The 18,272-nt window shown below is 41.3% G+C and overlaps 1 protein-coding gene across 1 annotated transcript in view; it reads right to left on the minus strand.

Annotated features, from left to right (window-relative positions):
* The window catches only part of cabp7a (calcium binding protein 7a), a gene marked incomplete at both ends in the record, with an annotated part of 33,691 nt that extends 27,054 nt beyond the window's left edge, over positions 1 to 6,637 (minus strand). The window contains one exon of the mRNA XM_080499379.1: positions 6,529 to 6,637. Coding sequence (XP_080355505.1) covers positions 6,529 to 6,637 — 109 coding nt within the window. The remainder of the gene's footprint in view (positions 1 to 6,528) is intronic.
* Between the last annotated feature and the right edge of the window lie 11,635 nt (positions 6,638 to 18,272).

Here is an 18,272-nt window from a genome sequence, read left to right on the forward strand (position 1 = left end):
TGTGTGTCTTTACTTATTCCGTAATCACTATGTATCTGTCGAATTCACTGTTTTCCTCTCTCACTCACTCACTCACACACACACGCACGCACGCACGCACGCACGCGCGCACGCACGCGCGCACACACACGCACACACACACACACACACACACACACACACACACACACACACAGCGCGCACGCACGCGCGCGCGCACACACACACACACACACACACGCACACGCACGGTAACTGTACTCCCATCATTAAAATGACGGTTTGCAGCATTGATGCTGACTGAACAATCTATGGTTGATTTCCACATTAGGACCCCCTCCCCCCTGCTCTGCCAACATTGTGAATGAATACAGAGATACATTAGTAGGCTGGGTTCATGGTGATTATGGAGGACAGTTTACTCTGTGCTTCTAAAATGCTCCTGGAGAGATTCATCTCTGTTGGGCCTCTGTGATGGGTTTGGCTCGGGATACACTTTCATGTGTCTGCGACAGTGATTACGAGGAGCTTCTCACGCCGGAAACCAACAGGCTGGAAGCACAAGCAAGCGTCAAGGCAGAAACTTCCATTAAGCAGATCACTCTGATACAGAATAAAAAGAAGTGGGGTTTCTTTTATTGACATTTTAATCTGGGAACCATTTAATATTCTTGCGATGCATTGGCAGTAAAAGCCTCCTCTCAACGTGATGTCCATCAAATAGGACCGCTGGTAAATAAAGCTAATTCCTCTGCCTGCTTGTTTCTCTGCTCTTTATTTACTCTCTATTTCTATTTCAATATTGCCAGCAAGCATACAAAATAGCAGGGACTAATTGGGATTGACATTTGCTTCACAAAAGGACACACATGCATTTATATAATGGTGATAATGCAGCAGTTCTGTTGAAACGTTAATTGATTAGGTTTCATTCACGAACCTTTTCTTTTTCAGCATTAAGTGAAGTTATCAGACAACTTTCTTTTATGCTCAATTTTCTCAAGTAAATTATCTTGCCTTGATGTCACATTTTATTAGCTACTTAGAAACAGATTGAGTTTGGCCCCACATGAATAAAAGCTGTTTCAAGGATTTGGGAAGGGGCGCTTGAGAGTCTGTCTGCAATTTGTCTTAATATGTGAGAAAACACAGTTAAATTGCAATTTCCTTCAAGCTTCCTCTGGTTCCTTGTATAGTTATAAAAGTGAGCTGATGAAAAAGGAAGTATATATCAGTTGTGACAAAAGATATGCTGCCATATGAGTAAATCAATACTTTTAAATGCTGAATTCTGGGTGTGAGTCTCTTGAAGCTGAGAGGACTGCGCCCTGTCCGACTGAACTCTGACACTGTTTGCATCAAGGACACCAGCGTCAGCTTGTTTCTTATATTCTTTGTAATTAATCATTTTAACTTAATATGTGAACTCTGACTTGTTAATGAATTATTCTCTCTCTCTGGATTAAGCCCATATAGAAACTGGCTCAACAATAAACCTTATCCAGAAAAACTGCACAGTTTCATTGAGTGAATATGTAGACAAGTCATTTTTGAATCCCAGTGTTTGTGTTTTTTGTGTGTTGGTGATAGCTGTGTAGGCGTGGCCAAAGATTGGTCACGAAACCTACCTAAAGGAGACTAAAGCCATAAAAACCTGTCAGACAACAAATGTTTAATCACAATAATGTGAACACAAATTAACAGGAAACTCTTTGGCTCTGACACACTTGTTGGTTGGGAAAAATCAGTTTTTCTTTATTATAGGTGAAATTTGCACAAGCATCAGTTACAACACGTTATGTACAGTTATTGTGGTTAAAATTTCTTTCAGATCTCCTGATTTTGGCAGAAAGCCTGTCCTGGACACTCTAACAGTTGTATTACTTTGAAGATTGCTTTAAATCACTCAACCCTTCTCCCAATGGCCTCGGTGAGATCTTTAGCTCATGGCATTATGATACTTCACGCTTCAACAGCAGAGAGAAGAGTAGAGCCGAAATGTCAGAGGTATATAAAAAAAAAAGAAAGCACTTCCACATGACGTCCGATAACCAGCCTTCAACTTCTCAGCCATTCATCCTACACTCTCTATCCAAGTTAAAGCCACAGTCATGGCTGGACCAGGGGTGTGAAAGTCATTTTAATTCTGGGGCCACATACAGCACCATTTCATCTTGAGTGTGCCAGAATACTAGTACAATAGTACATTATATTCAGATTATATGTGATGCCAATATTTTCACAAAACCCCCAAAATTAAGAAGGTAATTTACACAAGCTCATCATGAAAGTAAATTTCAATGAAACCTTCCAGTGCAAAATACAGTGAAATGTCTCAAAAATCTTTTCCTATGACTATTGCATTATGCATTTTTTTACAAACTAAAAGCATGGCCTTAAGTGTAGTTTGCTCATAATGAGATTTCGAGCATCACAGATATGTCAGTGTTCTGTGATGTCTGCTACTCTGAAGAAAACTTTTTCTTTTCTTTTCTTTTAAATTCTTACAAGTTACTTGATGGTTTGGTGGCCAGATTGGAGCTTCTTGCAGGCTGGTTTAGGCCCATGAGCCTTATGTTTCACACCCATGGACGAGAGTGTTGGCGAGGATACATTCTGAACAGATGGCCAAAAACAAAAAACAATCACATACTATATGTACTCATACTCATGCCGAGCTGACAAGCATATATGGTATATGCAGGATTGTTGGAGAAGGTTGGTATAACTTCATGTATGGCAATTTTATACGATGATTAAATAAATTATAAACCAAAATCAGTTAGGAGGGCACACATGGTGTCCACTCAGATAAGTCGCTCGCCTCGAGCTTTTCCACATGACGGCACATAAATAAGTAAGTACAGCTAGTAAACTCTCCCTTCTGTAATTGTGCAAGTCTGAGATCAAGAACAGCAAGAAACAAAGGAGGGGAAGTCAGAGCGGATTTAAACTGCAACAATAAACAAGCTGCACTGATCACAACTTTGTCGGAGAGATGCAAACATTCTGCCTGTGTCTTATCTCTGGCTTGTGTCTACAGAAAACCACCAGCTTCTGTTTGCACAAGCCTCACTGTGGGACCTGTTACAGATACTTTAAGCTCAGCCCTGGGACGACTCCGAGGCTGCTCTGAATAGGACTGTTGTTAGGCAGTGTGGAAATGGGCTGCCCACTTAATTCCACCTGCAGCGATATTGACAATGAGCTTTGCGTGTGTGTGTGTGTGTGTATACATATGTGCATGTGTGTGTCCAGTGGTGGAGGAGGTCAAAACCATATTGAGCTCCTGCAATATGACCAACTGTTTTTCCCTCTAGTGTAGGAGGGGTAATGGAGAATATAGAGTCCAATTCAATTTATGCCTGCATCACTGTAAAGTACTTGCTGAACCCCCACCTTTTTCCACGCATACACACACACACACACACACACACTTATCGAGCATCAGAAAAATAGCATTTTGTCCCTATTATAGCTTTGACAGCCTCCTCAGCCACAAAGTACAGTGCTATTGGCCTGTTCCCCAGTGTGTCCAAGCCAGTAATTGAAAATCAAGTCTTTGGCGAAGCGTGCCATAGGACTTCAGACTCCCATACCCTATATGTGCGCGCACGCACACATTCTCACTAATATGCAATTTTGCTTCATGACAAAGCCCCCTTCTCCCTGACAGCGCCCAAGCTGATGTATGTGACACTTCAGACTTCCAGCCAATTCTCGTCCCATCTCTCAAGAGACGAGAGTGGTGACGAGACACCGAGGGCTTGCACGGGGCTCTTCTCATCAACAAGTAATTCATGAGGCAATGTGAGTGACATGCTGTCAAGAGCTAATTGAGAGGTACTCAATATTGTCGACTGTGGATTATAATTCAGAACAGCACAATGTTTGCTTGGTCAGCAATTCATCAAGCACAGTGACAATAATGCACATGTTTTGTTTAAATTGCTCCATCTGTGTTTAGGAGTCCTGTTCAGAACATAGATCCATTGATGCAGTGCTGGACTTGGAAACATTTTTTTTTTTTTTACTCCGATTAATGTTCTGGTGAAAGATCACTTTTGCGACAAAACAATGATGGATAAATGTATTTCTGGGAGTGCCGGGATACCAACACTGACCTTCCTTTATTTCTTATTCTTTATACAAAGATGTTTTGAGATTACACGTCACTAAATTTTTCTCCTGGAGCCTCCTGCCCCCATTGTGTCTGCAGTGAGTAGATTTGTGTCTGTCACAAACAGGAAGTCCTCCAAAATGTTCAATAAAATTACTAACGTTTGTTGTTTGAGCTCCCCTAATAAATAATGAGTCACTCAAGTAGAGCAAAAATTCATCCAACATCTGCAGCATAGTGTTCCTGAAGACAAAACTGTGTTCTGATAGCAGCAGATTGTAGAACTGCCACTCCATCTTCTAACCACTGAAAACTGTATCAGCAGTATTGTTTTCGCAAAGTTCCGAAAGTGAGATTCAAAAGCACGAATCTTGCCGCATCATTGTGCACAGCAGTCACTTGTCTCAGCAAATTAATCAGCAAACCAATCTGTCCTGTCGTGTTTATATTGCTCCTATTCTGTGCTCTCTCTCTCTCTCTCTCTCACAGGGATGAAAAGCTATGAATCTCTGCTCCACTCACTCTCGACAACAACAGCAACAATCAGTCTCCTCCGTGACACTGCCTTTTAAAGTCTGCCTCTTTCACAACCTGTGAGACATCGCTCACACGGGATTACTAATTTTCTCCAGCAGCCGAAAGAGGCTCTGTCACTGCAGTTAACTGTGCATCACCCCGGGTGCTCCTCTCTTCTCCACCAAGCCTCCCAATGCTTCTCCACTCAAACAGCCACTGTAACTTCAGCTGTAAAGCCCAAAGCAGCTTGCCCTGCCTTCCCGTTGAAGGACGAGGATTCAACTAATTAAAGTCGAAATGAAGTGGGATCGTTTTACTGCATCTACCAGAGAATCCTTCCTTTTAACAAAGAAAAGCTGCTTCTGAAGTCAGGAAAGCCACTTGAAATACGAGCTTCTTGCCGTTTCTTATGTGTTGTCATGTGCAAGGTCGCTCCACACTCAAAATCTTGTTTGACATTAAAGAGCTGATGAAGTGCCATCATTGGGGGCCTGACATCATAAAAACATCACATTTAATGTTGACACTGGGCAGTCTTTCTTCTATCACAGGTTCTGGTTTCTGGTTTTCAATAATAACTGTAAAATATACAAAAGAGAGACAGTGTGGCACATTTTCTGGATGTTCTGTTTGCAGAAACAAAAGCAAAGAGTGCCTCTGAACCCTTTTGTGAGGGGAAAAAAAACTCTTTTTTTTTTTTTTTTACTTCCACTCAGGGTTTCTAATTAATATCAACCCCAGTGAATTTAACAAGCCTGCCACCCTGAATGCATGTGTGAGAATGGCTCTGCACACGCACACCCCTTTGTGTGAGACAGCTGACTGTGTAACTGCAGGAACAAATGACAATTCTTTTGTGGATTCGGCTCTGGAAAAACAAGAAATCCCACACAAGCACCCACAGATAAGATTTTAATAATGTGATCCAGTCTTTCACTTTTTCTCAAGACTTATGTGATCTTTTTGAATTTCTTCAGCAAAATCTGTCAAAAATAAAACAGCCTGTGCATATTCAAAGTGTGCATTATTAAAGGTGACAAGGTTGAGCAGAAATTCATAAAGCAAGACATAACACAAGAGCTTGTTGTCACACACACACACACACACACACACACACACACACACACACACACACACACACACACACACACACACACACACACACACACACACACACACACACACACACACACACACACACCAGGGACTTCAATGGTGCTGCGGTGGAGCTATATGCAGATGTCACAGGCTATCCTCGCAATTGTCAAAAAATACAGCAAGACAAATTGCTCAGAATAGTTGTCAGGCTTGTTTCAGGGGATTTGACACTAGTTTTCCTCTCATCGGTGCCACTGCAGTGCAGATTTTGAACACTGTTGTTGACTTTTGGTCAGCAGAATAATCCCATTTTACTTCAGGATGTTGACTGAATCATTCTTAGATCTGCAGAAAGACATCCACGATATCCACAAAACATGATTAAAAAAATTTCTACCATTCAGGACACAATGAGAAAATTGGAATTGCTGAGATAGAGCTTCTACATCCTTAATTTTCAATAAAAGCCAATGAATGAATGCTTAAAGACACAATGTGCCTATTCTGACCACATCAGCGTCACGGTTAGGGGATAAAGTCACTCTGGAAGATGGTCGTGGGCAATGAAAGTGATTTTAAAGTGGCATTGCCAGAAAAAATAAAAAGTAGGTGATCTTCTCACTCATTTTTTCCCCCTCTACTACAATCATGGGCTATTTCTTGCCAGTGCTTGGATCAGATTTCTCTGAGCGCTGTCCAAGGTGCTGACCGCGCTCAGTTTGAAGCAACTTCACCGTTGGAGCCTCACGATCCACCGCCAGCTGCACCAATCAACACTCGCTGTGTATACTCAAACCTTCGGCCGATCGTCTCACCTTCCACCTCGTCTTCAGGCAGGTTCACCGGTGCGCTGTAGGAGAGGATGTCAGGGATGGTGCAGATCCCCCTGTACATCAACGTGGAGGTGACCGGATGCATCGGCATGGCTGCGACCTTTGCTCGCCACCTGCACCCTCGTCATGCAGAAAACGTCTTCCAGAGAGGATCCCAACTTCCACCCCCCACCACCACGGCCACGGCCAAGGGAGCAGAAAAAAACGAGTCCGTGGGTGATTGTAGGGGGGATGAGGGGTGAGGCGGGTGGAATCTGCAGCGTGTCCGCCTCAAGTCTTCCCTTTTGGTCAGTGGACCAGGAGCAGGGGGGGAAATGTGGGGGTGTATCCTACCTCATTGCATCTTTAAATGAAGTGCTAAAAAAACAAAAACCCAAAAAGATACGATATAGGGAATAAAGGAATACTACCTGAAATCTCGAAAACGCGCACGCAAATGCATCAGCGACAGCTCGGACAGCCTACACATCTGAGCTGATGAGAGCTGCTTAAATCTTTCTGATGTGAGCTGACTGATCGGTACAGAATTAGAAGGATCCGCGTGTGTTGGTTTTTTTTGTTTTTGTTTGTTTGTTTGCTTGTTTGTTTGTTAGTTGGTTTTCTTCCTCTTTTTTTTAGTCCCGGGGATTGTCTTCCGCGAGAAGATTTCGCGCATCCACTTGTTGGATCCGTGCGCTCACTTGACGCACTCCCGTCCTCCAGCTCCAGCTCCAGCCAGCCCTCTGGTAATCCACAGAAACGATGTGTTGGGAGGAAATCTAAAGGACTAACGAGGTAACAAACGTTACACAGAAGAGCGCAGGTGAGCGCGCGTCCAAATCCTGGGATATTGAAATGGCTCGCTGGGTCTTAATTGGTAGTAGGCATGGGGGGCGCGTTACGATCCAAGGCAGGAAGCTCTCTGTGTGGATCAGATATGTATTCAGTCTCTCTCTCTCTCTCTCTCTCTCTCTCTCTCTCTCTCTCTCTCTCTCTCTCTCTCTCTCTCTCTCTCTCTCTCTCTCTCTCTCTCTCTCTCTCTCTCTCTCTCTCTCTCTCTCTCTCTCTCTCTCTCTCTCTCTCTCTCTCTCTCTCTCTCTCTCTCCCACATACAGTACATACACACTGTATATATAGGCAATCCCCTCAGCACAGCACACAGATATACACCCACCCTCAACCTTCTCCCTGTTTCTCGATTCAATTACTCCGTGGGCATTGCGCTTAAACCCACCAACTGTGACTGACGGATGTGGCCGCATGCAGGGGTGGAAGTAACTTACAAACGCAATTACCGACTATTATTGATATACTGAGTATTTCTTCTGTCGTTTATTTCGTGCTTGAGTACAATCACCGGACATTTATATTTAAAGTGAGGAATCTCTACGCCCACAATTTGAATAGATATAAAACATTTTCAGAGCGTTTTCAGAAAACGATTGCAATCTCATAACAGGGTAAATTCATTATTTATACATCATATATTTTGAACGTTACATTTAGTTGTAATTGTATAGATTTAAAGAAACAGTAGATATGCTTACTTGTGGATTTTGTGTTAATTCCCCACCAGATACTACTGCCTAAGGTTTACTGGCGAGTTCACTAACTCCTTATTTCCTTTGTGATGCTATTTTACAAAATTGAGAAATACTTAACTTTTATTTATTTTTTTCATTTTTCTTCTTTTGTTTTCAAGTCAGTTTTGAATGTTTTCCAGCTAGATGTTCCTCACAGGTGCAGAAAATGTTAATTTGTTATGGAGTGAAATGTATAAAGGAATTGTCACTTAAAAACAGCATTGTCATGCATTGCTTTACTCAAACCCATTGAGCCAGAGTGATTAGCACCATTGTGCTTTTACATACAGTCTGACCAACACTTCTTGAACTTTACAGCTTTTTCAGGGTCTTTCTCTGCATTTGTAATATGTTCAAGGTTAAATAAAGATTTTATTTGTATACAGGTTAGTTTGCTGTTAGCCTGATATCAACCTTTTGAGTAAGTGATGTAAATATTTCTGTTAAAAATAGTATGACTAATGATTGTGAAAATTATCAAGCTGAACACAATGCATAGTTATACCTCTGCCATTGTCCAATAACCAATAGGAAATTCACATTTCCTTTATAAGAATTAGGATGATGCTGGACTTAAGGGCTGAAGAAGATATTTGCTGGAGAGAGATGGATTAATCTGTACTTGTTTTCTGCAGTGTTCACTTCATCCTGTGTGGTGTGTAGCCTTGACCATCACATATTTCAATCATGAAAGACTATTACATTTACCATATGTGCAAATATAATAATCATTATCAATGATTACTAAACAGTAACATAAGTAAAGTAACACTCATTTTATCAGATATATGTTTAGGCTCAGTCTGTTGGTGGAAATGAGCAGTATTCAAAAAGAAATAAAATTCAATGTCATTTTCCCAACTGATACAGGTGTTCACATTAACATTGTTCCTGGAGGGCTGGGGTCTTTGTTTTTTAAGTGACGTCACTTCATAGCTGTCTCCATGACTGTATGGTAAAGTCCATTTTCCCTATGAGTGTCTCATTTTCAAACCACTTGGGTTTAGCTGTGTTAACCCCATGTGTTTTATCTAAATAAATCCCGCATTGAATTTGTTTTCCCCCATTTTGTGTGACAACACAAAAGCATATCCTGTTGCAATGACGCAGTCCTGGACCTCCTGCTGTTTGAGCTGCCTAGACTGATGTGACTGTATGGAAACTGAGCTTCAAGACATAGCAGGGGGATCTACTTTATTTTATGTGTGCGAGTGCATGTGTGCATGCAAGAGAGAGTGGAAGAGAGGAGGGGGAGAAACACAGTGGAAAGTCCCTGTAGCTTTCAGTCTCATCATCTCCTATTGTACGGTTTGCTGCACCACGATCTGCACTGAGCCACCCTTTGAAATCTTTCAAACGAACTGTTGTACATTTCAGCTTCTCAGCCCACATGGGTGGATGGCTCGTCCTCAGTAAGATGAAGTCAAGAGATGTTGAATGAGACCACTTGGATGTTCAATGACCATGAGCGGTCTGTCAGATAATACCTTGAAATTCATACCTTGTTTGAGAGAAGAGCAAGTCAGATTGGTCTCAGTAAAACCGTGCACCCATTTCATTTAGTTTTGAGATCAACTTAGTTTTGGTTGACTGCGTCTAGTTTTTGTTTATCTTTTACAACACAGTCAGGGTGTAGAAATGTATGGAGGGGGTGAAACTTTTGCACCTTTTGAAGCTAAAATGCCTGAATGTAAACAGCAATTATTTACTGAATATTTTCATATCATAGAAATCAATTCACTGACAAACAACCTTAGCTTACATTTGGACAATACTTCAGTATTTAAAGAAAAGACCAGCAGAACTCCAAACTGCCTTGTTGCATTTGGAGGAATAGTTTCTACTCCAAAAAAGACTCTCACAGTCAGGTTAGCATTGTGGCTTTCTGCAAGTATGGATGACAGGCTGGATATTAATATTTGACAACTGCTACAACTTATTAATTTTATTGATTCAGCTCATAAAACAGAATGTATTCTGCAGTCCAAACTGAGCAGGCCTTACACATAAACAAAAATACATCCATGTTTAATATGGTAACCATGACAGAGATGGTCGAGTAAGCCAAAGTTTTTTAAAGAAATGTTAGTATTAAATTTAATCCTGCTTCATAAACATTAATATTATGTTGAAAAATCAATCAGTGTCCTCGGCATCATCAATGACTGATGTATTGTCATCATTTAAAATGTTTATTCTCACAAATGTCACATCCAAATACATGTAATGTGACGATCCATGCTAAAATAAAGACCAAAGCCCCATTTATATGACAATGTTTTCAAGTGAAAATGGAAAAACTTTTTTTGCATTTTTGGTTTCCATTCATTTACATGACAATGGTTCTCTGAGCTGCTGAAAATGCAACCTTTTGTTTGCAAAAGATCAATTTTCTGCCATTTGTTTAGGGACATGCTGACTTTTTTCTAATCCACTTTGTTGACGCTAAACACTACAAAATGCAGTGTTGGTTAATCTTTGTATGTTGAGTATTTTTTGAAAATATTAATTCAAATTCATTCCAGACATGTCAACACAAACAAGATACATATGAATAATACATAAATGTATATTTTATAAAAATACATATACACGAAATTACAATAAGAGAGCAAAGAAAATAGAACGGTAATACCAAATACCTTGAATTGATGTCAACTGCATAGCTAACATAGATCACGAAATTCCAACTCCACAGTAAAGAAAGTACAGAAAGAAGACAGAGAAGAGAGTAGAGACTGCAGAAGAGTAGAGAAAGATAATTAAGAATCCTCGAAAGACCATTTTTCATCATAGATTTAAACGAGTCATCAGCAGGGTAGTTCTATCTTGTGAATTTCCAGCTGCACAGTCAGATACACAGGCAGAGAACCATAAATACAGAAAGAGGACATAGAGGAGAAAGCATAGACCACAGCAGAGACAAAAAAAAATGTCAATAACTCTTCCATACTGAGCTTTTTCCAAGTTGGCACTGTTAACATTTGAGAGACTCCACCTTCAACCTGGGTTTCTGTTGTGTTACATATAATTGTTTCAAAGCAGCAGATCTTTTCTTTAAAATATCAGTACTTATTTTAATCTAAATCCAGTTAGTTTTTCTGTGACATAACAAGCTCAGAACTGTCCCCCACTCACTCTGGATCAAATCCCATCAATGTGACGTCCAGGCACTTAATATTTATGGAAACCACTGCAGTGACGCAAAACAGCACCTACTGCTGTTTTGGCTTCATGGATTGAGGTGACTGTGCCCCGGGACATATCAGCAGGGGTTATTACATAGTTCCTGTGTAAGAGAGAGCGAGAGAGCGAGAGAGAGAGAGAGGGGAGTGAAAGATCATCATCTTTCTTTTTATTTTTGGCTAGTTAACAAGTCTAAAATTTCCATTTAGTCAACAGGAGCATCCCTACTTAAAGTAAGAACTGCTTGAAATTGTTATATCACTCCGACAATAACCGGTCACTGAGCATCATCATCCTCCAATTCCAATTGTGAAAAATATCCACTCTGGTGGCTGGCATTTTCAAATGTTCAACAGACCACTGGTCAGTGCAATAGTGTCAACAGTGTCCAACAAAGTGCTGGCTGGACACAAAAGGGCACCAGTGTCTTTGTAACCTCGGGTGACATGTGGCACCTTTTATTTCTACAAAAACCCTCCACCTAAGGCCTTCTCAACAGGAAGAAACTTTGAAGGTCAGACCACTTTCACATCCGATAGGACCAATGTTCAGACTGCAACGTGTCACCAGGCTCTTTTGTCACTAGAAATGCTTAATGATTAGCTCCCACAGGTCTGAGGGGTCTATAGAGCTTTCCGTTATTCACCTTGTATGCACATATGCGTTAGGAGATATGGCGTTAAGGATGCAGTCAGCTGATCCTGCTGTGCCTTCACACTCCGTTTGGTCGCCAAATGCTTCTGTAACCGAGGGTAAAAAAGATGTGTGAAGACAACCTATATATAACGTAAGGTTTTTTTGCACTTTAGCTGGTTATCCACCACATGCCACCATCAGTGAAGCAACTGATCTGGCCAAATCTTTTCTGCAGTATGAGAACAACCCCCGGCCACAGTTACAATAGAATAGGGAGTCCTACCACAGATGGTTTGGTCCCCCCTTGAGCCCTGATCCCAACATCTCTGAGGAGACAGACCAAAACTGTGGCGAAGCAATGGGAGGTCACAGTGATATATCGATATGTTTTTCCACTGTTGGTTGTTAAAATCCTTTTTCCAATGTGATGGCCTTGAGCAGTGATTCTCAAAACCCAAAAGGGGATTGTTCTCCTGTATATATTGGGTGCCTTTGATAAAAAATGTATGTCACACACACCGGTGGTGACAGTGCTTTATCATGTAGGTTGAGAACCGCCATTTCACATATCAGACCCACAAAGTTTGTTTACATATACTGGCTGAGCATGGTGAAACACAAGCACACTGTCAGCTACGGTATTTCATTATATTACAGGACGATAAAAAGGCCATTGTGTTTTGTGCAGTCAGGTGTTAGCTCGTAGATAGATGAACGCAGGGGAAACTGAAGCAGCATTCAGAACTACATGCAAGCAGAGATCAATTTTGTTTGATATTTGTGCATGAAGTCATGATTTGAGTTTCTTGAAAAAGGCTGAAGCTACTGAAGTGAAGAGTTCAGGGTTGGTGAGTATGTGATGCAAACAGATCGACTGAAGAAGAGGTAGGATTTAATAAGCTTTTTGTTCCTCCTACTTCTTTTCGAGTTAAGCTCCATTGCTTGTTCCGGTTTATTTATGTCCAAACTCAAACATTCATTCAATCACAATTAAAAGGTGGGTGACCGCTTGTCATTGAGGAGTGACGGTGGGACCCGAAGTCAGACCAGTTGAGAACCATTTGCCTCAATGTTCGAAAATGGAGGTTGTGTTTAGAGGTTTGAATTCAAAAGCTGACAGGTCACCACTGTGGATCCCTGAATAAGGCCCTTCACTTCTTCGAGTGTTTAATAGGTTAATTACAAGATGAGGTAAATGCAGAGGGAAAAATTCCTAAAGGAATCAATAAAATATTCTCTTCTGTATCATTTCTATTTCACCTTGATTGCTTAGTGTACATAATTTATTTATTTTTTTTTTTTTTTTAAAGCAGCACAGCGATGATGTGGTTAGTATTACAAGCCTGAATGTTTAGGATTGATTCTGTATCATCTCCCTTTCTATGTGAAATTTGTATTGTGGAACCATTGCTCAGCGAATTCCTGCCATTGTAGTTTCATACATACATTTATATTACCATTCTATTACTTAAACATGTCCAAATTAACTATGCAATTTTAAGAATGAATCAGCTAAAGTACAAGTGTTCTTTTTCCGGTCCCCAACATGCAAATCAGCTGGCGCAACTCAGCAGAACAGCGCAAGTGGTCTGAAGCTCAGTGATTGCACTCTGGATTCATGAGACCAATATTTCTCTCATTAGGTGCTGGATTTCACCAATCATCACTCAACAGCAGCCTGGGCCTGCTGCCGTCATCTCCTCATAAGCTGGTCTAGCCAAGACTGCAAGCTACAAAGAGGAGACAAGAAAGTATTTTTTGTCTGTAAAAATATTTTCGGTGTGTGATTTATTATTCACTATTGCAAGAGGTACAGTAAGTCGTTATGCTACAGAATGTAGCATTGGATTCATACGTGGATCATAGACTGTTGCTATTGTCTAATGCATGAATCCACTTATCCATTGTTGTAGAGGAACTAAAGAAGGACTACATTGAAATGTGATTAGCCTTTTTTTCCCCACAGATTAAGGATTTCAGTGTGGATTAGAGGTCTTTACCAAAACATGCCTGAAAAAGCGTAGCATCAAACCATGTTTTCAGATGTATTCTAGCTGGCATCCTGATTTTACAAACCAATAAGCTCAGTGTTTAGAGAAAATATTGGCATTACATGATATTTGAAAAATAGAATAGAATAAAATAGAATATAATAGAATATCCACTGCCAGCTGATGTGAGCATAGGCTAGTAGTGTCAACATATCTTTTTTGTGTTGTAAGCTCTAACCAATAAAAATGGCATCCCTGTCACTTTATTATTTATTACACAAATTCTCTAATGTTACCCTGAGTCAAATTACAACAGGATTGCACCTTCCACCCTTGATTCAGCTTGACAGATTCTAATCTCATCTTCCTGAGTTTGTTTGATGGCAATTTGGGGGGAAAAGCTGAAATCCTAACCCTGTTGTGTTCTCGCCTGCACATCCCATCTTCAGAAAGAGAAAGGCTCTTAACGAGGACAAAGAACAAGGCAAGAGCCCGGGTGACGCTCACAAGCTGCCTGATTGAATTCTTGCAGATTAAAGGGGGAAAAGGAGAGGAAGACAGCAATTTCATGTCAGGCTACCTGCCAGAGTTTATTGCTTCCAAGGATTTACCATATTTCAAAATAAATAACACCACCTGGGAAACCTATGACAAAAAAAAAAGAAGATATAAATGAGGGCGTGTGAAAAATGTGGTCATCTCTGGTAACATTTCACCTGACAGGAAGCTCTAGAGTCTATAAGATGAGGGTTTGTGGTGATACTGCCCCTGTGGTCAGATCCATCTGCTCCCACAAAACAAATAAAACCTTTTCAATTCGGACTATGTCCTTAGCTATTGACCAGCACAGAGAAAAAGTATTGGAGTGAATAATGGCCCATGCTGCAAGTCCATTGAGCTGCTCTCGCATTATAAGGATGAATCCAGAGGGAGGTGAAGGCTAAAGGGGATAGACGGAGGTAAAAACATGTCCTCACAGTTTGAGGGGGAAACAGAAGTAATCAGATTAGAAGTGAAAAGATATGGTCATTTAATAAACCTGTTAACATGTTCAAGCTTTGCTTCACAACTAGTTATTGTTATTAGGGGATGCAGTTGCAGGGTGAACGACAAGCAGGCTATTTCGGGAGGCTGAAATGCTGACAAAAGTCAGACATTACTGACTAAGCCCCACCATGGATCACTCCACCATCCCTCAGTCCCATTACACATCCACACATCCTCTGCTTGGAGACCTGGCATCATCCCTCTTTTCAGATTATGCCTCTCCACTCGACCAACTGCGGCTGGGCTGGCGCTACCATTCTTAAAAAGTTTCTGTGGGAAGAGGAGTTCCGGTCTGCGAGGGAATTATGGCTGTGCCAGTGGGCCATCGCTCTGAATCCGCCTCTGAACGAAGCTGCAGGATCAACATAAGCTCCACTGCAGGCCCAAACATGTATTCCTTGGGTGTTCTGGCTTGTGTTTATCTCCATGATGTGCCCTCCTCTCTTTCCTTCCCTCTTTGCGTTCTGCTGAACGGCCCCAAGCTGGACCCTGTCAATAGTTCTTCGGAGGATGTTGGTGTCTGTTTGAAGTGCTGCTTTGCTATTTGGGGAGCTTTCGCCCTGGGGAGTTGGGGGATTTGAAGGCAAAGAAAACCTCTTTATTTGTGGAAGAAATGAAATAGCAGCCCCTGGTGGCAAACAGATGTCGGCTGGTTCCTCCCTGTCGTAACATGCTCTGGACGTTCCAACAACCAATCATACAGGCCATTGCATGGGTGAGACTCAGGAAGTTTTTTTTGAGGTACTGTTGTGAGGGAAAGAACAAGTGAGCAGTCATCCAAAAGTGCAGAGTGGTACTATGTTTATGTGTAGTGACACACACCATTATCATGTATTTTCAATGCACTCTGTTTCTGTCTAATAACATGACAATAAAGAATAATTGGCACTCACTGCATATGAGTTAAGCTGTAAAGCTTAACTCATATGTCTACCTGTTGTTTGACATTACCACGTTCACCTGTGGTCATGAAATGTGAGTGATGGCCAAAAGAACAAGATTGCAGATAAAAGAGAATGAAATTAGTTTATATATGGAATAAATGCATTTGGGGGATCATGACACTGGGCTGAATTGATTGGTTCAGGTTATTTTTGGCAACTGACTTACAGAGATGAGTCACTCGTACTAAATGAGAAAATAAGTCCAAGACATTTCCCCACATTGATAACATTTGACCACCTTTAACTTTCAAAATCAGATGGACATTTTATTTATAAACCCTCACTGAACTAATGAGCACCTCAGAGCTGCACCAGTCTTAATTGCCAATGAGGCCAAGATATATGCAATAGTGTCCTGCAAGCGCTTTTACATTTAAAGATAACGTCATACATACATTATATCCCCCAAGCCACTGCTCATTAAAACCAGGAAATCTATGCTTGGGGCTGTTGCAGGGCTATCCCCCTGCTACTTTATGAAACTTAATGTTCCATTAAGAGTGCATCAATCACATTCTAAATCATCGGGGCGCCCATTAGCCTTCACAGAGCCACAGCACTGAGACCTCTCCTTGTGTAATCGCACTGAGGGGACTCAAGAGGCAACATCTTTGGAAAAAAAGCTATCGCACATTTACCCCCCCACGTTCCACACCAAGTGTCAGACTGACCGTGTTCCCATCAGTCCGGGCCATCTGAGCAGCAAGCAGCTAATCCAAGAAAGACTAAGGAACGTGAGCACACAAAAAAAAATTCACAATGGGTTTTTCAGAAAAACGCTGTATGAACTCCCCCCCCCCCCCCCAAAAAAAAAAAAAAAAAAATGTTAATACCATCTCCGGAACATCAAAGTTGGGGAAAGTGGGGTAAGAAAGCCTCATCATGTTTATCTCCTGAGCGAGCTGCCGACTGTTTACACACCTTTTCCTGCAGGAAGCATTGCGACACATCAAAAAAAAAACCCAAGTCTGTTTTCCCCTCTCATGACCCAGAAATGAAAGACAACACCAAAGGCAGTGGAAAGAGGAACCACGGGGGAATTTAGCTTTTTGAAAAAAAGTTAAGCAAACTCTAAGTTCTGTGAGAGCGAGGTGAAGTCTGATTTGATAACCCTGACAGTGGTAAAAGAGTTTTTTTTCTTAATATGCACAAGTGCTCCTGTGGGACTAACATGTCCCAGAGCAAATCTTTACACGTGACAACACGAGTTTCTCAGAGTGTGCTGCCGTCATGTGTCGACTATATTACATGCCTGGTTGTAGAGCCATATTCAATGCATAAAGAAAAAAATATTTCCAATAAAAAATTTACATTATTACTAACACCCATATGGACACCGTCCTGACCCGACAAATTATAGCTCCTTAAACTTTTCCAAAGTGTTGCAAGTATCAAGTCAACTATTGAATCACCTCCTCAGAACTCCCCTCTATATGGAAATGTTGAGGGAAAATGCAAACGTCTCACTGGTTAAAATCAATTATTCACAGTCTTCTCCAGGGATGTGCAGGGCCTGGCAGTTGCCTAAGATGATTCAAAGTGTGCATGAGTGTGTATGTGTGTGAGAGTGCTCAAGAGTGTGGAAGGTTGAAACTAAACCCTTTAACATAAGGGAAGAAGAGTGTATCAGGGTGAACCCTCCTGGCCACGACTGTCTACTTCGTGACTGAACCCCGCTGAGCAAATGGGCCTCTCAAACATATCTGCCAGAGCAGGATGGAAGAGGTTACGGTGTCTCTTCAGTGTCTTTCCTCTGCTGAGAAGTTGTGTTACATAAAGAATAGGCCCGGGCTGTTGCTGTGTGTCCTTTCGTCAGCCGACCGAGATCTCCTCAGTTTCCTCATCTGTAAAGCTCCAGCATGTCTGGGGAATTCAAACACATGCCGGACGTTGTGCAGTTTGAAGACCACTTAAGTAACACTGAAACTGGCAGAATTCATTCTTGTATATCATCAGTTGAAATGAGTTCACAACATTTCAGCAACAGAATACACTTTTAGGAAACGATCCTGAATATGACTTTTTTCCTACTTGTAGATATTCTTAGTGTCTAATAATGTGCACGTTACTGCAAATTAGTAACTGATCTGTAGTTGTTCCTCTACTAATTTCTACACATCAGTATGCATCTTTTATCCCACTTATCCTGTTCACGGTTGCTGGAACCGATACCAGCGTACTGCGGTACAAGACCTAGTGTTTACAGGTCGCCAGTTTGCCGCAGGGTAGACACATATAGACGAGGATAACATGCAAATGCCACACAGAAAGTATTTTCTCGCTGCGAGGCAAGAGCCACTGCACCAGCTGCTACTAATTTCTATCATAAAATTATATCATAAAAACACAATAGCAACCAA

This window comes from Blennius ocellaris (genome assembly GCF_963422515.1).
Source record: "Blennius ocellaris genome assembly, chromosome: 7".
In the NCBI taxonomy this organism is placed as follows: domain Eukaryota; kingdom Metazoa; phylum Chordata; class Actinopteri; order Blenniiformes; family Blenniidae; genus Blennius; species Blennius ocellaris.